The 26,792-nt window shown below is 44.0% G+C and overlaps 1 protein-coding gene across 1 annotated transcript in view; it reads right to left on the reverse strand.

Moving 5' to 3' along the window:
• Positions 1-26,392, reverse strand: part of Ankdd1b (ankyrin repeat and death domain containing 1B) — a 52,135-nt gene extending 25,743 nt beyond the window's left edge. The window contains exons 1-7 of the mRNA XM_048368261.1: positions 26,299-26,392; positions 19,423-19,526; positions 15,960-16,058; positions 9,787-9,885; positions 9,578-9,682; positions 3,427-3,525; positions 2,001-2,099 (exon numbers count right to left, since the gene is read on the reverse strand). Of these exons, the coding sequence (XP_048224218.1) occupies positions 2,001-2,099; positions 3,427-3,525; positions 9,578-9,682; positions 9,787-9,885; positions 15,960-16,058; positions 19,423-19,526; positions 26,299-26,392 (699 nt within the window). The remainder of the gene's footprint in view (positions 1-2,000; positions 2,100-3,426; positions 3,526-9,577; positions 9,683-9,786; positions 9,886-15,959; positions 16,059-19,422; positions 19,527-26,298) is intronic.
• Positions 26,393-26,792: the final 400 nt, after the last annotated feature.

A 26,792-nucleotide genomic window follows, 5' to 3' on the forward strand; every position in this document is an offset into this window, starting at 1 on the left:
TGGGCAGGAAAGTCCATGAGACACTTGTCTCCAACTAACCTCCAGAAAACCAAAGGTGACACTGTGGCTCAAGTGGTAGAGTACGAGTTGTTGTTGTTGTTTTTTCCAGTCCTGGGCCTTGAACTCAGGGCCTGAGCACTGTCCCTGGCTTCTTTTTGCTCAAGGCTAGCACTCTACCACTTGAGCCAGAGCGCCACTTCCGGCTTTTTCTATATATGTGGTGCTGGGGAATTGAACCCAGGGCTTCATGTATAGGAGGCAAGCACTCTATCACTAGGCCACATTCCCAGCCCGAGCGCGAGTCTTGAGCTGAAGAGCTCAGGGACAGTGCCCAGGCCCCATACTTTAAGCCCCACAATTGACACACACACACAAAGTTAACTCTAGTTTATAAAAATGGCATTCTAGTTTGCTAAAAACGCCTAGAAACACTAGTCTAATATGGCCAAAACAGAGAGGACATAGAAATAACTGTGCCCACACAATAACTAGCTCTTCCTCATGCAAACTCCTTTTCCCTAGAACTGGAGAAAATGCAGAATCCCTACCCCACTTTCTACCATTTTTCCTCCTGAACATGATTCTGCTATAAACTGTTTTTATATCCATAAGATTTTACTCAGTTAATTTAAGTATGGAGAGTTATGTTGACAGGGAGACAAGAACTTGGAACCAGAGGGTGGGAACATGGCTTAGTGGTAGAGTGCTTGCCTAGCATGCACGAAGCCCTAGGTTTGATTCCTCAGTAACCATGTAAACAGAAAAAAGCAGAAATGGGGCTGTGGTTCAAGTGGTAGAGTGCTAACCATGAGCAAAAGAAGCTTAGGGACAGTACTCAGGCGATGAGTTCAAGTCCCATGACTGACAAAACAAAACAACAAAAAAATTGCTTACTACCAAGAATGTTTGAAGGGGCTGGGAATATGGCATAGTGGCAAGAGTGCTTGTCTCATATACATGAAACTCTGGGTTCGATTCCCCAGCACCAGAGATATAGAAAATGGCCAGAAGTGGTGCTGTGGCTCAAGTGACAGAGTGCTAGACTTGAGCAAAAAAGAAGCCAGGGACAGTGCTCAGGCCCTGAGTTCAAGGCCCAGGACTGGCAAAAAAAAAAAAAAAGAATATTTGAAGACCACTGCTCTTGAACATGATCATGTGAACAAATCTTACTGATCTAGCATCAGCTTCCATCAGAAATTCCATGCTGGTGGATATTAGGGCCTTATCCCAACCCATAATACCATCACTATGAGCTTTAGGTTGTGGCTTGACTCCAAAAGCTAACAGGTAGATGAAATCCCTATGTATACACTCCATGGGAAGGGATGGAAATGGAGCAGAGAAAGCAAGAGTAAGATTTCAGTTCAATCCCGAGACCACAAAGCTTGGTCTGCTAGGCTATGAACGTTTCTGTTCCTTCGCAGTCCAAGCTGAAAGAGCCGGCCCAGTGCAGTAATGTTCAGTGTGGGGCCTCCATCAGGGGGGCCCCATCCTTATGAATGGGAATGACCATGTTCTGAATGAGATGGGGTGGGTCAGTAAGACACTTTTGCCATGTGAGGACACCACAGGCAGGTGTCACCTTCATCCTGGACTTCCCAGCAGTCAGAACTGAGAGCAATGCGTTCCTGTGATTTACGAAATGCCTGATCAAATGAGTCTTGTTCAGCCTGTCAGAGTGGATTTAGACAATCCCTGTATTGATTTGTAAAGGCCAGGCATGCCCAAGATTTGCCCTCAGTGATTCTCGTACTTTCTGTGGGTTGTTTTGTGTACTGTTTTGGTCTGTTCTGTTTGGAGACAGCTTGCAGTGAATAAGTGAATGGATTAACCAATGTAACACATTGTTTATTTGAAAGAAAAGGTAGGAATCTTTTAGTGTCACAGTTTACACCTGGTGACGCTAACATCTTTGTTTACTTCCCATTCCTTTCTTGAAAGCTATTCCTCTGCTCGCCCAGTTAAGTCCCATGCCCGGCAGAGCAAGCACTTCCACTTACCGCATTGGTTTCATTCACTTCTTGCCACTGAGTTAGCAGCACCTGCACAGCTGGATTGTGGCCGTGGAGTGCAGCCAGGTGCAAGGCCGTGTTTCCCTCCTGTTACAGAGACACGCTCAATGTAGAATCCCTGGTGCTGGAAGGAACATTTCCTTCCAACATTAGGGCTTCGACAGAGGTTCAGCAAGCTTTTACGCTGGTTAAAGCTGTAGTCTAGACTGTGGGCCACATTGTCCTCACCGTTAGATAATTTTGATCCATTTTAAAGAAAAAGACATAGCTGTTGGCCTAGTAGGAAGAAAAAAATCTCAGTAGCTGGGTGAAGTGGTTCATACCTGTAATCTTAGCTACCTGGAGAGCTGCAATTGGAAAGTCAATCAAGCAAAACAATTCAAGGTCAAAGCCACACAGTTCAAGGTCAGTCTGGGCAAAAAAAAAAAAAAAAAAAAAAGCTCACAAAACTCTATCTCAACCAATATAAAGATGGGCACACTGTCAAGGGCCTGACATCCCAGCTACATGGGAAGTCTAAACAGGCAGATCGCAATGTAGGCCAGCCCAGGCAAAAAGTGAGACTATGTTTTAAAGATTAACAAAAGCAAAAGGGCTAGGGGAATAGCACACATCGTAGAGTACCTGCTAGCAAATGCAAGATTCTGAGTTCAAACCATTACACACACACACACACACACACACACACACACACACACACTCATACCTTTAGCTTTACCTTTGCTATCAATTTGCAAAAAGCAGGACAACAAAAGCAATCCCACTTTCCTTTTGTGAAAATAAACTGGTAAAATAGTTCTGGAAGGTAATTTTAGCAATATATCAACAGATATAATTGGCAAGATATAATTGGTTTTAAAAAATCCAATATACTCTTAAATTTTTTATAAAAAGTTCTCTAAAATTTATACTTAAATCTCAATAAAAGCAGGGCACAAAAGAGTGTGTTGCCAATCTCCTCTTTGAGACTGCCCATTCTCCTATTTCGGAGCATGGTTTTCCTTCTTTTCGTAAACCTTACTATTTTTTATGTGTGGGTATGATTCTCAGGCTTACACTCAAGGCCTGGGCACTGTCCCCAAGCTTTCTTTGCTCAAGGATAGTGCTCTACCACTTGAGCCACAGAACCACTTCCAGCTTCTTTTGGTGCTTAATTAGAGATGAGAGTCACACAAACTTCCTTGCCCAGGCTGGCTTTGAACCAAGATCCTCCGATCTCAGACCCCCAAGTAGCTAGGATTACGGGCATCAGCTACCAATGCCAAGCTAAACCTTACTACTTTCAATTAACTTTGCTATTGCTTTCCCTACAAAAACTAAAGCTACCACCAGATCTCTACACCCGTTACTGCCCTCTCACCAACTGTTCCTCCTATTTCTCGGGTTCTCAGCAAGGAATCAAAGTCCAACTCACCTTGTCCTTTTCTGAAGTTTGTAGATTAAGGAAGATGAGCTTTTCAATCATTTCAACGTGACCCTTCTCAGCTGCCAGAAGAAATGGTTTTCTCCCTCTCTGAAAATCAAATCACAAACTCAAGCACCGGTCACACTCTGACAGCAAAGAAGCCAGTCCGCTGGCAAGGGTGGCAGAAGTGGTGAAAGTAATAGCCACCCAAGATGCTCTTTCCGTCCTAGCCGCTCAGGTCCTTCTCAGGGGAAGGACAGGACAATTCCTCTGACCTCAGCGGAGATCCATTCTGGGCTGTCACCCGAGTCCATGTCATTACGTGGTCGTTTTATGGTGACAAGACAAGCACTATTCAGAAAAGGTGGTGCCAGGCATTGGAAGGAGATGACATTTCAGTTGTGGTGATGGTGTGAGCCTTCTGCACGTATGCCATAGCTCTTTGCTTCAGATCTGCTGAGAAACTGCTATGGGCCAGGCCCCTGTCTTGGGCACCTGTGGTCACACTAATTGTTACTGACAAAATAAATGTGTACAACACGTTCTCCAGAGGGTGACCACCTCTAACTCACAGGTCCTCAGTAAAAGGAGCAAAAGGAAAGTGGAAATATTGAAATGGTCAACGGTAAAACCAAACCAAACCAAAAATCAGTCCTACGTGGGTTCTATCTCCAATGCATAGGTAGAAACTTGAGAAACAAATTGCAAAGTTCACATAATTCACTGTTCTTAGACCACTGTTCCTGGAAACATTGCCATGAAGATCTTCATCTCCAGCCCTTCCAAGTAGGAAGGCCTGCCTGCCTCTTCCTCCTTTTCATGAAATCACTACAAAAGGGAAAAGGAGAGAAACAGACCGGCCAGAGTCACAGTTTTCCATGTGCAAATCATCTAACTATTGAAGGGCTAACTCTAGTTTGGGACTATTTGGAAATGACTGACTGAAAATGATTGTATCTGAATTATATAACTACTTGTAAATGTTGACAATACTTTATGCACTGGGTAAATAAATCAGTAAAAGGGGAGCAAGAGACATTGGCTATATACTTGTGAAAATATCCTTCTTCGTCACTCATAGACATAGAGATAAACGGGGTAGCCCCAGGAAAAATACACTGCTCCCCTAAAGAAGCTCAGATTCCACAGGGATGGGAGACCCATGAGCAAGTCCTTACAGAGCACTTAGTAACTGAGTGCTGGTGATGTGTGCGACCCGTGACTCAGGATGAGTGTGTGTTTGTGGATAGGGAAGAAAATAACAAGAAACATGGAAGGTAGTCTTTGAGGCTTTCCCTGGAGAAGAAAGGCCTCTACTACCTGATTTGTGCCCATAGTTTTTCCAGATGGACCTGGTCCATGTTGTGTAGCCATGAATTCTAAACTCCTGCCTCTTCCACCGCCTTCTCATTCGTGGATAGTTCTATGCTCCACCAGGCCAGTCACAGTCACTGTGGGACTTTTGTTTTCTGGCTCATTCTAATTTTTTTTTCCCTACAGTCATGAGCTACATTGCCAGCAGTCCTCCTTGCTCCTTGACCAGGAGGCTCTGCCCAAGAACAGAGCTAGCACAATGGAAAGCAGAACTGAAAAGTCAAGAGATAAAGAGTTCTGACCACATCTTCTGAGATCATAGGTTCAAATATGCTTAAGGCCACTCATGCCTTTGTTTTGTTGTTGTTTTTTGCCAGTCCTGGGCCTTGGACTCAGGGCCTGAGCACTGTCCCTGGCTTCTTTTTGCTCAAGGCTAGCACTCTGTCACTTGAGCCACAGCGCCACTTCTGGCCTTTTCTCTATATGTGGTGCTGGGGAATCGAACCCAGGGCTTCATTTATACGAGGCAAGCTCTCTTGCCACTAGGCCACATTCCCAGCCCCCCACTCATGCCTTTGTATGAATAGTGACTCATGGCATTCAATGAGTCAACAAATTCTTTTTCTTTTCCCCCCTTAAAATAGTTTGCGTTGGGTTTCGGTGTTAGTCAGACTTTTCCATGGCTGTGACAAATACCTGAGATTCATTTCAACTCACTGATTCATGGGCAGCTGGTGCCATTGTTTTTAGGGGTGTGGCGAGGTAGAAACATGGTGGAGGAGAGCGCAGTGAAGCAGAGCTACTTACCTAATAGCAACCAGGAAGGAAGGGAGAGTAAAGGAGGGGCCAGGGCCAAAACATACCCTTCCAAGGGACACCCAGAGACGTACTTCCTCCACCAGGCTGCACCTTGCACGGTTTCACCACCTCCTCATACTCTACTCCGATTTGGAATCCCTTATCAACCACTGATTATCAATTAGTGATTTATGTTCTAGCCTTCACAATCTACACTTCTCTAGAAATGCCCTCATAGTGTGCACTTTCAAATCACCCAGCGTTTCTCCATCCAGTCAGAATGACGGTCAAGACGGACCATGACACACTCTGTCACCTCTAACTGGAGGGCTTCTTTATGACAACTGGCCTGTGTCACAGAATTACGAAAGTGACTTCAGCGTGCACTAGGGCTTCTTTCCAGATTGGGATAAGCAATTACCCTCCATCCACAGCTCCCACAAGTCCAAAACACAATGCACCAGTGAAGGCCTCCTTTATCAGAAACAATGTTGCTTAGTACCTCAGTTCATAGTCTACTTTTCCCAAGTTTGCAAGGACACAGAAGAAGAAAGTTAACCAAAGTTCAAATTCTCCCATGGCAGATGGAAGGGCTTTCTTAGTTCTTTATTCACAGAGACCATAAATAACAGAGCCATCTTGCGCTCTAGAGCGAGCTTTTGGCTTTATGTGGACTGTTCTTGTGGCAACAGCACCTTGCTTTTCCTTAGGAGAATACCTACGTATCCACACCGGCACGTGGATATGGCATGCGTTCAGTGCTGTTATTTGCCAGGCGTAGTGACCTGCCTGCTTCCAGTCACATGAAGCAACCCCACAACCCATGTTAGTCAAGGTGATTGGTTCAGTACTGAGTGAGCCCAGGATTCAGAGAGCCAAACGAAATTGCTCCGGAAATGTATTTATGAACAAAAGAGATTTTTCTCCATAAATTGAAATCTGTAAGGATATCATCTGGAAACTACTAACCGGCATCTTTCCCTCCATAAGAACGGTTTATCTACGGGTAATGTCAATACACAAACAGCTAAGAGTTTGTGGAAAGAACAAGAACTTGATCTAGCCATTCCTGAAAGCCAGAAGATGTACCCTCAAACACTGTAGTTAATAAATAACCTTTATGCCTCAATGTATCTTAAGATAGATGTTTGGTGCTTGTAACAGAAAGAATCCTAATACATATTAGTTTGTAGTCTATGCTAGTTCATTTTTAACTGTTATAGTGGCATATTAAAAAAGTACATTACTATACAGAGAAAATAACTTTATTTTGACTCATAGTTGTATCGGTGCAAAATCTATGGGGCCTCATGTGTCAAAGGTCATCTTGCTAACAGAGTCCCAAGGCAACAAAGGGTCATAGAACAGAGAGGTATGGCTCTCTCCCTCAGTTTAGAAAGCCACCAGAACTCAATCCTGGGCTCCACCCTAATGACCTTATCTATCTGGATCTTTTCCCCCCAACCCCACCTCTGAACCACATAGCTGGGTTAAGTTCCACCTTCTTAATTCCATTAATCTGTGGCAATGATGACTCAACTCCTGCTTAAGGTTGAGGATGAGCAGGGATAAAGACAGCGAGATGGAGCAGAGATTCTTTCTCTTTTACCTCCGGTTTGCTACAAAGTTTTGAATGATAAGGAGCCACTCCCAAGGAAGACCTACCACATGGGAGGTTCTGGAAAAAAAGACTGCAGCGAACCACCCAACTGTCCAAGAAAAGAGCTACGACTTTGAACTTTGGATGCCCTCTAAAACTGCTATCATCAAGAAAAAAAAAAGTAAAAGGCAAATTACTCAGAGCACAAATATTTAAAGTAATCTATATCTTATAAACATAGCCAAAGGTAGCACAGAGAAGGATGAGGAAGGCAGTAAAATGAAATATAAATCTTGCCTCCTATGGACTACATGTTTACAAAGTAACAACAGGACTTTCCAAGCTACATGTGGTTTCTTAACATATAGTTTTTTGTCACCACTCAACCCTGTTAGTTATGTGTAAGTGGGACTCTATCCAAAGCAGTGTCACAGGACTCCCTCCCTTGATTTGGGAGGCAGATTTTCCAGCCAGGAAGAGCATGGAAGCCCCAAGTTTCAGGCCTGGGAGGGACCACAGTGCCTTTCTGGCTCTGGATCCCAGACCTTTCCTAATTCACTACCATAAAGAGCCTCCAGGACTCTTGTTCTTTTATCTTTTATCAACTTACAGTGTGTTTAACTTTGTATATTTTAACTTGTTGAACCTAAACTATTGCATGTAACTAAAGTCTGAGGGATTGAAATTGTTTATTACAAAGTATGATTGTTTTTTAGGTATACTCCCAAGGTTTATTTATAAAATGTAGTAAGTTATCACATTCTGCTAAAAAAAAAAATTCAAAAACAGCCATTCAATGAGCATCCAAAACCCAGCTCTTGGGTAAATGCTTCACAGTTACTACGCATGCCAGCAGCCAGGGCTCTCCAGTCTCACTGGAAGATGGATCGAGGGGTTGGGTCTCAATGGAAGGGCACTGTTCGTGGGTTCATCATAGAACTCATTTGCATAGGCACTTTGCATACTATCAAGAAAATGTCAAACATTTTTATCAAAGAAAAGACATTGGATAGAGTAATAAATTTGTGTGTGGTGTGTGTGCATGTGAGCACGTGGGTGGGGGAGAGAAGATAAATGAAGGAGGGGGAGAGAAATATACAGAATTTCCCCATGATCCCTTGGTGCTACCAGAAAGGAAGTGGATTTTCTTATTGTCCTAGTGGAGATAGAGACATCTCCATCTACTATCAGCAGCAGTTGTAGTGCTGTCCAGAACACAGGCCAGGCCTGCCTGCCTCCAAGCTGTAAACAGGTCATTCGCAAAGGAAGGAAGTATAGAGACCTCATTTGAAAATAAAGCAGTTTTTGTTCAGGATTTTAAGAAGGAAGTCAAGAAAAATGTACAAACTCTTTAAGAGTTGAAACGAAGCGAATAGTGCTGAACATTTCGAGAGAAATGTCTATGGAGAAACATGTAGGTAGTATCACACACTGGACACCAGTAGCTCACAACTGTAATCCTAGCTACTCAGGAGGCTGAGATCCGACGATTTGCTGTTCAAAACCCACTCAGGCAGGAAAGTCTGTGAGAGTCCTGTCTCCAATTAACCACCAAAAGGCTAGAAATGTAGGTGTGCCTGGAGTAGAAGAATGCTAGCCTCCAGCACAAAAGCTCAGGATCAGCGCTCTGAATTCAAGTTCCCCAGACCAGCACACACGCACACACACACACACACACACACACACACACACACAGAGTAGTGACACAGGGAAGCATAACAGCAATTCATAATGTATATTCAGCTGCTGAGAAATTGCAATGTCAACTGCACCAAGGATGCTACTCCATGGTAATGGCAAAGGGAAATTCTCCAGGGAAAAGACAGTCCCAACATGTGGTCAATGTCCACCGTCATCTGAGAAGAGCATCAGGACAGCCTGATAACTGGTGTTAGACAAAGTAGGCCTCAAATCCTGGCAGAGTCACTTTCTAGTCTAGACTATAGACCAGGCACTTAGCTTCTACTAAAAATGGACAAAGCACTGTCTACTTTACTGGATTACTACAAGGAATAATGAAGCCTTTCATTCATTCACCTTGTAGAGCACTGGAATGGGCCAAGCCCAGGACTCTTGCTCTGTAGAAATGGCTTTCATCTGCACCTAGCACGTTCATAAATGAAGAAATAGGTGCTGTTATTATCTATTTCCTACACAGAGAGAGAGAGACAGAGAGACAGAGAGAGACAGACAGACAGACAGACAGACAGAGATTGAGACTCAGAAAACTAATGGGGGAAGATGCTGCCCACACCCTGGCCGGCATGAGAGAATAGCCCTGGAAGAGGGACTGCTGCTGCCTCTAGGCTTCCTGTTCACCCCACAACCCCCCCTCCCTGGTCTGGGCGGGCCAGCGCTGGCTGGGCTTGCTGCTTTGACAGGGCACCAGGAGCAGGAGGAGAGCGGAAGTTGTGGGTGTATGTGGGATCCGCTCCCATTCAGACCCACCTCGTCCGGCAGGTTCAGGTCCTGCAGGTGCAGGTCTTGGATGAGGTACTCGACGACGCTCATGCTATTGTTCAGAGCTGCGAAGTGCAGGGCGTTCATTCCATCCTGAAGACAGCCGGACAGGAGGAGGCTCATCCACGGGACACATAACCACCCTCTCCTGCACTGGGAGCTGGCAGCTCTTGTCCAGGTGGGACCCACATACCTACCTGGTTCTTGGCTCTCTGGTCTGCTCCTGCTTTAACCAGCATGAGCATGATCTCGAAGCTTCCAGACCAGGCTGCAAGGTGAATTACAGTCAAGCCATGCTTCCCAAGGAGAGAGAAGAAAAGAAACCGTCAGGTAGTTGAGCCACAGCACGCTAGCTGAGTTAACACAGGCCTACAAATGATAGGCGGTTGAAAATTAAGAAAAAGAGAGATCATTTAGTGCATGGAAAAAGGAATATTTCAGTTCTGTGGTGGAAATAAGTATACTTAATAAGTGAAGCACTCCTAAAAAATGAAACACTGCATTACACTGTACACACAAAGTAAACAATACATTAGGATGAAATTTAGACTATAACGTGCACTCTCCTGATTCAGTTATAAAAGGAAATATAGAATTTAAGCTCGATAAACAAATGGTACCTTAAAATATTAATAAAGACAAGTGGCAATTCTCTAGTATATGAAGTGCATTCACAAGTCAACAAGAAAGACACAATAGGAAAATGCACAAGTGAAAGTATTATTTTAGTGCATTAGAAGAAATGACAACTGGGCTGGGAATGTGGCTTAGCGGTAGAGTGCTTGCCTTGCATACATGAAGCCCTGGGTTCAATATCTCAGCACCACATACACAGAAAAAGATGGAAGTGGCACTGTGGTTTAAGTGGTAGAGTGCTAGCCTTGAGCAAAAAGAAGCCAGGGACAGTGCTCAGGCCCTGAGTCCAAGCCCCAGGACTGAGGGGGAAAAAAAAGAAAAGAGAGAGAGAGAGAGAGAGAGAGAGAGAGAGAGAGAAGGAAGAAAAGAAGGAAGGAAGGAAGGAAGGAAGGAAGGAAGGAAGGAAGGAAGGAAGGAAGGAAGGAAGGAAGGAAGGAAAGAGAAAAAGAAAATAAATGAAAAATATTATTGTCTAAACAAGCTGGTAACATCTACTTAAAGGTAAAATATACCACCAACCTAAACCAATGGGAATCTATGCCATGAAAATAAAAATTTCAGGACTTGCTATTGCACACACACAGCAACTGTGACAATGAAAATTAGAAAGAAGATATTACCCATCAATATAGGCATACTGAATAAATTATAAAATAATTATATTTTATGTAATAACTAAAAATAATGAATTAGAACTTTAACAATCAACTTGAAAAGATTTCTACAAACTCCACCAACTATGGAAAATAGATGGAGAAATAATATAATCCTTTCCCCCTGCATTTTTTTTTTTTTTGCCAGTCCTGGGGCTTGGACTCAGGGCCTGGGCACTGTCCCTGTGCTGCTTTTACTCAAGGCTAGCACTCTACTATGTGAGCCACAGCGCCACTTCTGGCTTTTTCTTATGTGGTGCTGAGGAATCGAACCCAGGGCTTCATGCACAGTAGGCAAGCACTCTGCCACTAAGCCACATTCCCAGCCCATAATCCCATTTTTTATAAAATATGCAATGAACAAAAGCTCCATATACATATGTTATATTTAACTTTTACCCAGGTGGGTTGTTAAAGGATTGATGTGGGAGTAATTATATGGCACATAGAAAAAAACACAGAAATAAACACGCCAACATCTCAGATTGTAGTGTAGTCACTAAAGAAGAGGAAGGCACACTAAACAAAAGAAAAGCAAAAAATGACAAGTTATATAAAGGATCCCACTTGTATAGAAGCTAGCTGAATGATTCCCTTTATACAAAATAATCCAGATGTGTGCGCTTGTAGGCATGTGCGTGCATAAAGAGAGCCCTCGTCCCTGCTAGGCTGTCCTGACCTGTCGAGCTGCAGTGGGTAGTTGTATGCTGAATTATAAACTGAATCAGCCAGCAGTTAACCTTGGATATTTCAGAAAGGGGGGAAGCAGAGACAAGTAAGCTAGAAAATTTGCTCAGGGTCATCAGCCCAGGGTAGATAGCTATTACACATTATCTGCATTCTGTGCACACTATTTCAGGGTCGAACAGAACTGACTTCCAACTCTGGTCACTTTCTGTCACTTTTCTGTATTGTGATGCAACCTTACTTGGTCTCTCAGCTTCTTGTTTCTTAGCTGTAAAGTCTGTGCATCTCGTTCTCTGTTGCTTTTTCACTGAGGAACTGTCACCCACTACTTTGTAGGAGCCCTGGCTCAAAGCAAGCTCTCTCACTACATCATATGTGTCCCTCCTAACTGGCTCCAGTTTTAACCAAGCAAACTTATTCATTAGCTGCACGCATAATTCTAAATGGGTGGATTTCTTGTTGATCTCAGTTGTTGATTTTTTTTTTAAGGGACATTTGGGAATGTCTTGAGACGTTTGATAAGTCATGGCTGCAGGGTGATTTAGGCACTGCATAGGTAGAGGCCAGAGATACTGCTCAAAGGTCTACTATGTACAAAGCAGCCCACAACAGAGCGCCCTCTGGCTCTGAGTGTCAATAGCGTTGCTTCTGAGAAAGCCTTGCTTGCAATGTACACAGTGGTCTCCATATACTGGGAGCTCATTTACATATTTCAAACTCCCAACAGGAAGCTCTGCCCTCCTTTATTATACAAGGAACAGTGATGTATGATGACGTAAGCTCTTCCAGAAAACGTGCACTTACCACAACTCCACCTCTTAATTTAGGTTTCCCTACAAATCAGGGTCCCAGAGTCAATAGTACGAATCTGATTTCACATATAGCCACAAAAGAGCAGAAATGTTTGGGACAGGTAATAACAGATCACATTCTGAAAGGAGTTCTATTTTTTTTTCCCCCTAAGAGATCATTCTCAATTCTGAAGCAATCAACATTTAAAACATAGTCTGCAGAAATCTGGGAACACAAGACTGGGAATGCAAGCAGCAAATCAACTAGTCTCTGAAACCACAAATTCCAAGTGGAGCCATTGTTTCTCAGAGGCAGTGAATCACTGCTCACAGATGTAAATTTCCCTAGAAGAATCTCTATAAAACCCAATCTCCTGCCGTGAAACACACATGCTTGGAGCTGCAGAAGAGCACATGTCCTGGATTTCACTCACAGCCGCTCACAGAATGTAAAGAAAAGAATGGTGACAAGTCACTGAGAAGCTGTCCCCATGCCCAGGATGGCCCTAAAGTAGCCTGGGAACACTTTCATTGGAAGCACTTCCCAGAGAACAGATGCTTGTCCTTTTCGTCGGAGCATTCCCTGCATGTGACCAAAAGCTCCAGTCTTTGTTCATACCTCGTGAAAGAGCCCCCTTTATCTAGTCTGCCTCCTCAAAAGACTGGAGGAGTCTCTCTGCCTTGAACCCAGAGGAGCTCCGCCATGCTTTTGACCCTGAGCGTGCAATGCCTTGTATTGTAGTCATCTCTTACACTCTCTGTCCTTGATCCTCAGATAGACAGTAGGACCCGCCAAATCCAGACTACATTCATACCATTATATCTCATAGCTCACTTGACAATCTTTTCAGTGTGTGTGTATGTGTGTGTGTGTGTGTATGTGTGTGTGTGTTTACATGTAAGTATTGGAGCTTAAACTCAGGGCCTCATGCTTTCACTTTCTTTTTTCCCTCACAGTTGGGATGCTACCACTTGAGTCCATTCTCACGGTCAGCTTTTTGTTTTTTTGTTTTTTTGTCAGTCATGGGGCTTGAACTCTGGGCCTGGGCACTGTCCCTGAGCTCTTCAGCTCAAGGCTAGCACTCTACCACTTGAACCACAGCGCCACTTCTGGTTTTCTGGTGTTTAAATGGAGATAAGAGTTGCATGCATGGGGCTGGGGATATGGCCTAGTGGCAAGAGTGCCTGCCTCATATACATGAGGCCCTGGGTTCAATTCCCCAGCACCACATATACAGAAAATGGCCAGAAGTGGTGCTGTGGCTCAAGTGGCAGAGTGCTAGCCTTGAGCAAAAAGAAGCCAGGGACAGTGCTCAGGCCCTGAGTCCAAGCCCCAGGACTGGCCAAAAAAAAAATAATAATAATAAAATAAATAAATAAATAAATAAATAAGAGTTGCATGCACTTTGCTGCCCAGTCTGGCCTTGAACCACAGTCCTCAGATCTCAGCCTCCTGAGTTGCTAGGATTACAGGCATAAGCCGCCTGAACCTGGCACTTCCAGTTTTTTGTGGGGGTTTTTTGTTTTGTTTTTGCTGGTTAATTGGAGGTAAGAATCATGTGAATCTGTCTGTCTGTACTGGTTTGGAACCTTGAGCCTCTGATCTCAGCCTCCTTGGTAGCTAGGGCTGTAGGCATGAATCACAGCCACTTAGCTGGTTGTGGTTATAATGAGACAGGGCTTCACTATGTAAGACAGGCTGGGCCCAAACTGGTACATATAGGTGTGCACTGCTGTATTTGGAAAAAGGGCTTCACTTCCTCATTGCCTCCCTCTTTCTGTCTTTCTCCCTTCCTTCCTCCCTCCCTCCCTCCCTCCCTCCTTCCCTTCCTTCCCTTCCTCCTTTCTTCTTCCCTTCTTCCTTCCTTCCTTCCTTCTTTCCTTTCTTCCTTCCTCCTCCCTCCCTTCCTTCCTTTCTTGTAAGGCATTAGAAATTGGGCCCAGGACTTTGCATGTTAGGATGTTAGGCTACATCCTTAGGCTTATCTAGGAATGTTCTAAGTCCCCAGGCTGTGATCCAGAGAATCTGAGCACCTGCAATTCTAGTGCACTCCCTGGTGAGGCTATGTTTCTGCTCTTAGAACCACACTTGGTTTTCCCTTGGGTTTTGATTTTCTGTGACGTAGTCTGGAGATAGAAGTTCTTAGTATAAAAAATGTGGCTCTGAAGAGCTGGGTATGGTAGCTTATGCCTATAATCGCAGCACTCAGGAGGCTGAGGCAGGAGGATGGTGAGGTGAGGTCAGCCTGTGATACTAGGTAGTTCCAAGCTATGGTGACTACATAGCAACCTTCTTGTTCACCAGTGCCAGATCGATAAATTAGAGATGGAGGTGTCCCACTGATATACGGCTATCATTACATGTCTATACCTTACCCAGTCGTCACCAAACCCAACAAGATGATTCATTGGTACAAGCTGACCACATCTATCTTCTAAACATTTACTAATCACATGCTAAACCACGGCTTAATTGTTGGGAGTTAAAGCAATGCCAAGCTTTCCCTTGCAAAGAGTCTCAGTCCCCACAGGACACAGAACAGCTCTGTGAGAATCTTCTGAACGTTGAAGTTGAAGAACCATGGTCTATGGAATTAAGAACCAAGAAATGTAGAGTAAGGCTATCACGGCCTTCTGTGACAGCAGGTAAAACATAGTGTCGGGTCTCTCCAGCTGGTTTGTGTTAAATGAAGTTTGCAAAGAAGGGGAAAGGTCCTCAGAGTACATTTTGATATCTAGGCAAAAAGTTAAGCTAATTTGTAGCTATTAGCTAAGAGTGCCTTCTCTAGAACCACCCACGTGAGACTCAAACATGGCCTCTGAGATGTGTTCCTTCTTTAGATGAATGTTTTGGGGGGAGAAATAATTTTATTTCTCTCTGTGTTCATCTCCTCTTTTGTACATTGGGGACTAAAATACTTTCATCATCATGATGGTTGGGATAGAGCACTAAATATCAGTCATAGTTTTTATTTAGCATATAATATGTATTTAATAGGCTTTCTTTATTATTGTAGTCCATAAGGAAAAGTCACAATTTAAAGTCCCTGGGCTGAGTAAGGCATTAGACTATAAATCTAATTACAGGGTTTTTGTCTTCTATGTTCCAGAGTATACTCTAGACAGCCATCTATGATTACAAATGAAAGCTCTTGACCACAATGTGTGTCTGGGAAGTAGAAGTCCAAGTCCCAAAGATAAGAGTAACCAATTCAGCCACCAAGTACACCTAACACACATATGTACATTCTCTAAAGAGACCTTTCCAAAATGTGTGCTGTCCACAGAAATACTGAATGTGTATATGAAGGAAAGATCTCTGAAGTGACCAGATTCTGCCTGTTGTTCATCGTGCTCTACCTTGCTCTTTTTTTTTTTTTTTTCTTTGCCAGTCCTGGGGCTTAGACTCAGGGCCTGAGCACTGTCCCTGGCTTCTTTTTGCTCAAGGCTAGCACTCTGCCACTTGAGCCACAGCACCACTTCTGGCTGTTTTCTGTATATGTGGTGCTTGGGAATTGAACCCAGGGCTTCATGTATACAAGGCAAGCACTCTTGCCACTAGGCCATATCCCCAGCCCCGCCCTTTCTCTTCTTATTGCTTACCTTATCAGCAACATCCACCCTGGCCTTGTGGCTCAACAAGAAATCCACCGCAGAGATATTATTTCTTCCAACTGCAAAATGCAGGGCTGTACGGTTCATCTGAGGAAACATAATTTGTTTATATCCTTATGCTTCTTGAATAGCCATACGTTTGTAGTGAATATTCAGAGTTTGGTTATTTAGCCCCACTTCTTTTCCCCCACGCAAAGTTGTAAAGAACTGTGTCCAGCAGAATCCTTATAATGGATCACACCAGAGATTTGACAATCGACTGAATAATTTGTCTCAGATGAGACTCGTTGCATGCCCAGCCACATAGCAATTTAAGGGAATGCATTTCTGATAGTAAACTTGTACTTTCCCATATGTACACTCATTAATAAGGCTAATGTTTATTCTACCTAGAAAATGTGCTGAACAGCTGTGACAAAATACCCGAGTTACACAATTTTGGGGGTCTGTTGGCATCAACGACTTGAGTCCTTCTACTAGGCCCAACCTCTTTAAGGCTTAGCCACCTCCGAATAGTGCCACAGGCTTGTGGCCAAGGCCCCAACACATGGCTTTGAGAGAAGTGTTGAAATCCAAACTAGAGCAAAGCTATGGGTAATTCATAGCAAGACATTTCCTAGATAGCCATTGCCTTCTAAAGTTTCCTCATTGTAAATTACACTGAAAGAAATAAATGGCTTTAAATTTTTTGAGGAGGAAGTTATGAATATCTTCTGCTTTACATTAAAACTATCACAGTGTCCCTGTGGTGCTCAGAGACAATTTAGTTCATTTTGCAATGGAAGATTTGCCTATAGGCAACATATACCATATTTCCTATATTCCAGATACTGTTCCGGCTCCCAAAGAAGATGCCTGAATGTACTATTCTTTATTTCATATAAATAACCCTCAAAAATATGAGCACAGTTTAAATATTTGATTTCTTTGGGTGCTAAACCGAGGAAAAAATAAGTTTGACATACATGAGTTATCTCAACAATGTCTGTAATGTAGAGCTTTGCTCTATCATGTCAGATTAGGGTTTATACCCTTCCATTTTTATTAGTATATAAGGATGCAAGCCAAAATAGCATCAAAGATAATTCAATAATAGTACTTACATACTTTTACCTTCACCCTCAGATGCTTTAAGGAACTCTACAAGTAATCATACCAACAATTTGCTGTGAACAGGACTAATAAGATGTCACTGGAAAGAATATTACATCCCATCAGCAGTAGGGATAACTTGTTACATTGGCTATATGCTAAGAGTCTTAAATTATAGTATCTCCCCAGATACTTTAAAATAAAAACATAGCTTAAAATATCATAACTGTTTCATGTGGAGGAATTTAGAATAGTTATAAATATATACTAAGGATTCTGAGCTGGGCACCGGTGCCCAGCTGGGTACCTGAAATCCTAGCTACTCGGAAGGTTGGGATCTGAGGATCATGGTCCAAAGCCAGCCTAGGCAGGAAAGTTCATGAAACTCTTATCTCCAATAAACTATTCAGAAAAAGCCAGAAGTGGAGCTATGGCTCAAGTGGTACAGCACTAGTCTGGAGCAAAAACAGCTCAGGGACAGTGCCCAGGACCAGAGTTCAAGCCCCAGGACTGGAAAAAAAAAAAGATTCTGCTTTTAGTTACTTGAGAAAATGATTATTGCTTTATTTATTCAAATCTGCCAGGATCATGTTATACTTTATATATATTATATCATATGATATATAACATACTATAGCCGATCCATAAATATTTTATGCAAAACTATGCAAAAACTATCTTCAAAGACCCTTGCTTATTATTTCCCTCCTCCCTTCTACATTCCCTTCTTTCCTCCTTTTCTCCCTTTTTTTGCTCCTAGAATTGTTATGCTATATAGTTGGGCAATTTTCTACTACATAAATAATGTGTACAGCCATAGGCTAACACACATAACATATATAGGCAGATACACACACACACACACACACACACACACACACACACACACACCAGGTGCTGGCATCTCATACCTGTAATCCTAGCTACTCAGGAGGCTGAGATACGAGAATTTCAGTTAGAACCCAGCCTGGGGCTCTTATCTCCAATAAACTACACACACACACACACACACACACACACACACAAAAGGGTGGTAGTAGAGCTGTGGTTCAAGTAGTAGAGTGCTAGCCTTGAGCAGAAAAGCTCAGGAACAGCACCTACACCCCTGGCACAGAGCACACACACACACACACACACACACACACACACACACACACACACTACAGCACTTTCCCACTGCATGTAAAGCATAACTTAGCAGGTTAAGTTTTGTGAGCTCCTGCCTGGGACAGACACAGGTTTTGTGGAACCTGAATTTAGACTTTTAAGAAATCCCTTGAAAAGGCACAATCAAAAGTTAAATCAGAGCTGGGAATTGTGGCTTAGTGCTAGAGTGCTTGCCTAGCATGCATGAAGCCCTGGGTTCGATTCTTCAGCACCACATAAACAGAAAAGGCTGGAAGTGGCGCTGTGGCTCAAGTGGCAGAGTGCTAGCCTTGAGCAAAAAGAAGCCAGGGACAGTGCTCAAGCCCTGAGTTCAAGCCCCAGGACTGGCAAAAAAACAAGCAAACAAAAAAAGTTAAATCACTGCTGTTAAAATGCTTTCCTTTTTCAGGTCTTATGAAAATAATCCTATAACCATGGGAACATACTGCTAGCAGCCCCGCCCCCCCCCGCACCCCACCCAATGTGTTAGAAGGAGCCTGGAGAAATAGAGGTCCTGAGCTTACACTTCCTCTAGCATTTTCTCCTCATCAGCCATCCCCACCTTGACCCACTTCCCGAATCATCATCCAGTTGTCATAACCTCAAACACGTTGAACCTCGGTAAAGCCTGTCTTACGGGGCCACCTGGAAAGCCGCCCAACCCCAAGCAGTTTCCAGCAGTGGACCTCTTTCCCAAGGCCTAGGCACTTCAAGGGTAAGTAAAGTAAGCGAGGTTTCAGAAAAGGTCTTTTTGCCCAATCTGTAGAAACTCTATATTTCAAAGGCAGTGAAATGAAAATCCACACACTCCCTTGGATTTTAAATCTGGACAAACCTAACCACAAAGGACATTATGAAAAGAAAACAGACAAGATTATATAGCACAAGATGTTCTGCGTTGCCAGAACGTGTGAGGCCTACAATCTAGGACCGAGTCCAGGTCTATAACCTTGACAGTGGGCTCTTTTGCCCACCCACAGACCACACAGAACTGTGTAAAGACCATGCATACTTCCTCTCTAGTAAGATAAATGAAAACACCAGAGCCAATTCCACTGCTCAAATACTCAGGAATCGCCCACAAGGGAGCGCACCCCGATCCCAGCCAGCCTAATCTTTTCCATTTTTTTTCTTTTTCCTTCAGTTGACCTATGTAATCCCAAGCCACTTTGTCATCTTTGTGACAAGTGACATATTTGAGAATTCTACTCACAATGTTCACAGCATTAATGTTGACCTTTTTTTCAAACAGCTTCTCCATAAGGTCCAAATTATTGCTTTTAGCAGCAATCTGAAAGCTTCTCTCATTTGGCAGGACTGAAAGAAAGCAAACAAGCATGACCGGAAGGAGTCAACAGAAAAGGCATTTTTCAAAAGTCCAAGATGCCTTGGACTCATAATCTGATTTGGGGAATTAAAAATCCTTTGTGCTGGGCTGGGGATATAGCCTAGTGGCAAGAGTGCCTGCCTCGGATACACGAGGCCCTAGGTTCGATTCCCCAGCACCACATATACAGAAAACGGCCAGAAGCGGCGCTGTGGCTCAAGTGGCAGAGTGCTAGCCTTGAGCGGGAAGAAGCCAGGGACAGTGCTCAGGCCCTGAGTCCAAGGCCCAGGACTGGCCAAAAAAAAAAAAAAAAAAAAAATCCTTTGTGCAACTACTTTAAAAAGTAAGAGAGAGACAGAGATAGAGACAGACACAGCGAGACAGTGAGAGAAAAGGCACTTTTCATAGGGCAAGGCAAACCTTGTAACTCTAAAACCATCCCCCAATCTGCTTGCTATGTAGGATGAGGGAACTTTGCTGGAATATTTTACACAGCTGCCATAGACCAATTCCACCTTTTCCTCACAGTGCAAGTGTTTTCACACCCTTAAAGAATGTTCCTGACCTTAAACAAAAACATTATTCAAGAGGACCACCCAGAAGTTAGCAATGTGGTATCTCTGGCTTGGGAGGTTCGAGGGTGGCTACAGACTTCCCAGGAGACATTGTTTGTAAAAGTTAGTACAAGATTAGACAGGGAGGGGTCCAATTGCTCACACAACTTAGAGATAAAACTCTTGTTTGCAGACCTTGGTTATAAATGCCAGACCTGCAGGGACATTATCCAAAACAGCTAGTGTAGAAACCCCCACAAAAGCTGGAGGAGGGTCCTTTCATCTTCATGTATATGAAAGAGCATAAAAGCAGATTTGCATCTACTATAAACTTAACATACACACACACACACACACACACACACACGCACGCACGCATGCACGCGCGCGCATTCAGATGGCAGGATTTATTAACGACCACAGAAGATGTCGGGATGTATTGAGGATTTTGTCATGTAGGGGAGTTGGAGGGTTCTCAAGAGGCAGCAAGCACGAACCCTGGGGGATAAAATCAGAATTGAGATTAAGCAGAATGAGTAATAGAACATCTTCAAAGGCAAGAACCATAGGAGAGGTTTCATAGTTGTGTCACTGAAGCATTTCCAAGTCTTTGCCAAAGAGCATTCTTCAGAGCATTGCTAAGGCCACTCAGAGACCAAGGAATATCTTCATGGATGATATTGCTAACCCTTACTACCTCAGGATGTAGCTCCATTAGGAGACTGGGCATTTAGAGAGTTAAGAAATGCAAAACAAGGTTCCCCAGGCGGGCTAGAATCTGATAGGACGTGAAAATACAGAAGAGATTCATGTTGGAGATGTATGTCAGTGGCATAGGCCTTGGTTACCAGTCATAAGGCCCTGAAAAAAATAACGTATTTGGACACAGAAACACACAGAAAAAAAATACCATGGGGGAAGATCAAAGAAGGAAGAAAGCAGCTATACGAAGAGAGAAACCAGCACTATAGACACATAGATCTTTGGTTTCTAGCCTCCAGATCTGTGAGAAAATGTATTTCTATTCACAGGGATGGAGGCCTCCTGACTCAGTCACAAAGTAAAGGCGATACCTCTTAAGTGTCATGACATACTACTACATTTCAAAATTCAGCGAGTTTGGGGGTCGCATTCTGAACATAGCAGTGCATATCTGTAAAATTTCTTCTACAAAAATACAAATACAGCTGGGTGCCGGCTCATGTCCATAATTCTAGCAACATGGAAGGCTGAGATCTGAGGATCACGGTTCAAAGCTAGCCTGGGCAGGAAAGTCTATGAGACTCTTATCTCCATGAGGAGATAACTAACCATGAGGAAACCAGAAGTGATGCTGTGCTTCAAGTGGTAGAGTGCTAGCTTTGGGTGAAAAAGCTCAGGGACAGAGCCCAGGCCCTGAGTTCAAGCCCCATGATCAACAAAAGGAAACAAACAGGGCTGGGGATATAGCCTAGTGGCAAGAGTGCCTGCCTCGGATACACGAGGCCCTAGGTTTGATTCCCCAGCACCACATATACAGAAAACGGCCAGAAGCGGCGCTGTGGCTCAAGTGGCAGAGTGCTAGCCTTGAGCGGGAAGAAGCCAGGGACAGTGCTCAGGCCCTGAGTCCAAGGCCCAGGACTAGCCAAAAAAAAAAAAAAAAAAAGGAAACAAACAACAACAACAAACCCAACCATACATCACTCATTTGCCTTCCCTATACCAAACTGGATGGTGAAAATCCTAATTTTGAGACCAAATTCAATGGCTACTTGCTCTATTTCTGTAGGTGAACAGCTAAATGGTACTGGAGAAAGATATACAACTGTGTTGTGGATGACATTGCTGGTGGCTAGTGTTTGTTAATATCTTGTCCTTCCTTTCTACCCAGATACGAGGAGAGGTAAACATCCTAGCCTGGACACATTTGTTAAGGTCTGTCCCATGGACTGAAGACAGAAGTGATGGTGTGTCACTTTGGGCCTGAGTCGGTAAAATACCCTGTGTTAACCCTCCAGGTCTAGCTTTAAATGGAGGGGCCACAGAATGGTGGTACCTCAATCAGCTTGGTACCAACTCTTCATAGGTTTCTCATGTTTTTGCATATTGTTTTTCCAGTACCGAGGTCTATACTCAAGGCTTCTGCGTGTTAGATAGGTGCTCGCATTTTTGCAAATCAATTAGCAGAAGCTTTGATGGGACTAGTTTATTATTATTATTAACTCTGAAGGATGTTTGTATAGAGAATAGCCTTGAAAAATGGAGATGATATCTTTCTTTGGAGCAAAGCGTGGGTTTGCTTACTGTCTTGAAAGAGGCAACTCTCTGCCCTATGTGAAGACTAGGTTTGCGGACCTCTTCCCATTTGAGAATGGAGCTTGGTGAGTTGACAGGAATACCAATGTTGTGGCTCTTGCTGTGCTAAAGTCATTCTCTGACAGTCAAGTGTCTTCTGCCAGCATCTTTATCTCCATGGTAAGCTAACTTGTTAGCCTAGAACTTCCTATGTAACCTAGTAGATGACCCCGCCCGGGCCTCCTGAGTGCTGGCAGTATAGTCATGTGTCACCATGCTTGGCTTCATAAAAGAATTTTGAGTTGGGCTGGGGATATGGCCTAGTGGCAAGAGTGCTTGCCTCATATACATGAGGCCCTGGGTTCGATTCTTCAGCACCACATATACAGAAAATGGCTAAAAGTGGTGCTGTGGCTCAAGTGGCAGAGTGCTAGCCTCGAGCAAAAAAGGAGCGAGGGACAGTGCTCAGGCCCTGAGTTCACGGCCTAGGACTGGCCAAAAAAACAAAACAAAGAATTTTGAGTTATTTAGTCATTGGTTCTCAGGTATAGCTTCACAGAGAATTTAACAGAGCCTTGAAACAGAAAAACATTCTAGCTTTTAGCCTAAGCTCAAGCTGTTGAGTGACTTGAACTCAACTTACTAACCTGGTAGTGATTGTCCATTGCAGTTTCCTAACTATGGACATTGTAAAACCTGTTTTCATCTGTGTGCAAGCTTACAAGAGTTGATTGCATGTCCATCTTCTCAACTTTGTATTCAATGAGATTGCACTATAGCTTTGAAACCAACCAATTCAAAAGTATACATCAGTCCTCCCTCTTACCAGATAGCAAGTGACAGGATTGACAAAATGACTCAAATTGTTAACAAACTGTTTAGCTTAGATATAAAATATTGATAGGTATATTTTACAACAGAGTCTTTTTTGGTTATTTATAATATCAAGGAAAGAATAAATGTTTTTATTCTGGCACTTAACCCTTTCTAAGGCTTTCCAGGAGCTGGGAAAATATGAGAAAAGAGGTTTAGAACAGAAGGAGACCTTGCTAAACAGATGGGGGGGGAGCCCAGGCTCTCTCCCTCATTTCAATCACGTTCCAACTCAAATGATAACACCTGTAAAATGTGAATACATGATAGCCATCTCGACACTAACCCCTTGCTCTTGTCACTCCCTATCCTGCTCTATTTCATTTTCTTCTTGCTATTGCAGACATTATCTAAGATCATTTATTCACTTGTGTACTGTTTGTTTTCTGAGAATACAAATTCTGTGAAGATGATAAAATACTGCTAGTGCTCAAGAACTAGCAGATACTCAGTAAATACTTGTTGGATAGATGAATAGATGGGTGGCTAGATAGCTTATGGGTTGGTTAGCCAACTCCAGAAGAATATTCCCAAGGAAGAATATATACTTGAATTATTGGATCTTCCTCTTTTTGTATTAGACCATGTTTCAAAAGGAAATCTCAAGGAAAATTGGACATTACCTTGAATTGAATGAGAATTCAAAAAGGTCAAGAGGTATGGGATGTAGCTAAAGCAGTACCTGGAGGGAAATTTATAGCATTAAAATAATTACATTAGAAAGGAAGACAGGTCTCTAATAAATAAGCTAAGTTCCTACATTGAAAAAGGAAAGGACTAGAATAAGAGGTTCTTCAGGTTCCTTGTGCCAAGCTCTGGATCTTCTAAATAACAAGTAATATTGGTATAATAATGAGTTCAGCATAGTAGGCTTATATTTGACCTATATACTTATTTAAATATATCTACTTCTGTCAGTTTATCTGACTATATGTGTTGCCAAAACATATACTTCGAGAATTCATCTTTCCCAAATAAAGTGAATTCGAATAAAACATTAAAGTTGGAAAAAAAAAAAAGGTAAAGGGGAAAAGCAACACAAACCCTTTAAACAAAAAAAAACAATGAGGGCTGGGGATATAGCCTAGTGGCAAGAGTGCCTGCCTCGGATACACGAGGCCCTAGGTTCGATTCCCCAGCACCACATATACAGAAAACGGCCAGAAGCGGCGCTGTGGCTCAAGTGGCAGAGTGCTAGCCTTGAGTGGGAAGAAGCCAGGGACAGTGCTCAGGCCCTGAGTCCAAGGCCCAGGACTGGCCAAAAACAAAAAAAAAACAAAAAAAAACAATGAAAACAAAAGCTTGTTATTTGAAGATAATAAATGCCTATCCAGACTGAGCAAGGAAAAACAAATTACCAGTATCAAGAATTAAAGAGCGCATATTGCTATAGACCTTACAGACAGGAGGCTTGAGAGTTTGAAGCCAGCCTGAGCTACATAATGAGGATGTCTTAAAAAAAAAAAGTCTGGGTATGTAGCTCAATGGTGGAGTACTTGCCTAGCATGTGTGCAAGGCCCTGGACTCAATCACCAACATGAGGGGGGAGGGGGGATAGGTTTATTTTGGTTCCTAGTTTCAGAGCTTTCTGTTCAAGTTGTGTGGCCTTTTGTGCCTGTGGCAACACAATAAATCATGTCCAGAATGGGTGGCAGGGGACGCTTATTCACCTATGGCAGTTGAGAAAGGAAAACAGAAAGACAGAAAAGGGCTGTTTAGAGCATTACCCCCAATGACATAACTTCCTTCCACCAGGCCCCACCCACTAAAGGCTGGGGGCCACGCCTTCAACACATAGGACTTTGAGGGACATTTATCATCCAAACTGTAACACTCCTTGCTCTCCCCTTTACTCTCCATGCTCAGGTGGGGCAGCTTCCTTTTTCCAGAATATACTAATTTACCTCCTCTGCATGTGTTTGACTTTTGCTTGTCATGCTTTTCTACCAGAACTCTCTGCGGCTTGCTCCTTCCTCTCATTCAGGTACATATTTGCCCAATGCCTTGACTATCCATTTAAATTTCTCCTGTATCCCTGTCCAAATCCCATCCCTGGATTCACAGTCTTGACCCCATGCAGACCCTCTTCTTAAATTGTCCTGCACATTTACTTCATTTGTGTGTGCTCTGCCTGGGGCTTGAATTCAGGGCCTCATGTACTCATTTGGCTTTTTTTTTTTTTTTATATAATTGCTCATGGCTGGCTTTCTATTCCTTGAGCTATGTCTCCAGTTCTGGCATGTGGATTTGTCTACCAAAGCTGGCTTTGAACCTCCATCCTCAGAAGACCACCTCCTGGGAAGCAAGGATTACAGACTAGACCCACCAGCCCAGCTGGCTTGCTTTGTCTTTCAGCTCTGTGAGCCCCACCAGAGCAGGGGCTAGCCTCCTCTCTCCAGAAAACAGTAAGTTCTTGAACATACATCTAGCACGAATGAAGTAAGGGGGCATTAAAGGCTGCTTTACAGCTCCCCCGGCCCGGCTGTAGCAAATGCAGTGTCCCCTGCCAGCTCAAAGCCGGCCTGGTGACAGATCTGAGTCCCTCTGGACTTGTGCAGGTTCTTTACCAGTGTGGTCCCCTTGTGCTGCACACGCTTCAAACGGCCAAATGTCACGTTTTCAAGCCACTTAGTGAAAAATCACACACTAGATCGGCCCACAAATCAGGACGCGAACCGTTTCCTTATTTGCAAAAGGGCTTAATCCTTTCTTTAAATAGTCTCCTCCTTGGTGCTTTCCTTCCAGGCACAGTCGGGGTGGGGGGGTGGGAGAGGAGAGGGGAGGGGGGGGGGCGGGATTGGGGGGGGGAGGGATGAACCACAAGTTGCCAGGAGAGAATTGCAAAGCTGGAAGCCCTCCATGGAGGATGTGGTACTGGAAGATGGGGGTTGGGGGGGGGTCTCCCCGGGATGGGTGGGTGGTGGGGTGTCCCCAGGGTGTCCCCTGCACCAGTTCCCTTCCCGTGGCGTCCATCCCAAGGCTTTGCACCCGGGTATATCCTCCGGTCCCCCAAATGGGGGGGGGTGCCTCTCCCTCTTCCCCCAATTCCCTGAGCACTCACGGGGGTCGGCTTCCTTCTCCTGGGGCTGCTCCCGCTTCTTAGGCCTCCGGGACGGGGCCCCCGGAGCCCGGGCGGTGCGCCGGGCGGGGTCCATGGCCTCCCACCCCGGGGCCGGAGGTGCCAGGCGCAGGGCCGGAGTCCTGGATCCACCTGCAAGAGCCCGCCCCCAGGGCTGGCACACGCCCGCCTAGGGGCCCGATCCGCCCGAAGGGAAAGGCTCTCAAGGAAACCACGGGCCCCTGGGAAGCCCCAGTAGACACAGCCCCACCAGGGAGTGGAGAAACGCTGCTCTGGTTGATTAATCATGGACCCTCGCTGTTGGGACTCCAATGTGAGATGATTCCTAGATGGGTTGCGAGGACTGTCTTTCTGAATAACACATGACTCTTCTGATCATTACGCAATCACGCCAGCTTTCCTGACTGATTTTTCTAGAAAGAGAGATCATGTCGCTGCAAGGAAAACCAAACTCTGGTCTCCAGAATAAATTTCAG

The sequence above is a fragment of the Perognathus longimembris genome, chromosome 19, assembly GCF_023159225.1.
Source record: "Perognathus longimembris pacificus isolate PPM17 chromosome 19, ASM2315922v1, whole genome shotgun sequence".
NCBI classification, from domain to species: domain Eukaryota; kingdom Metazoa; phylum Chordata; class Mammalia; order Rodentia; family Heteromyidae; genus Perognathus; species Perognathus longimembris.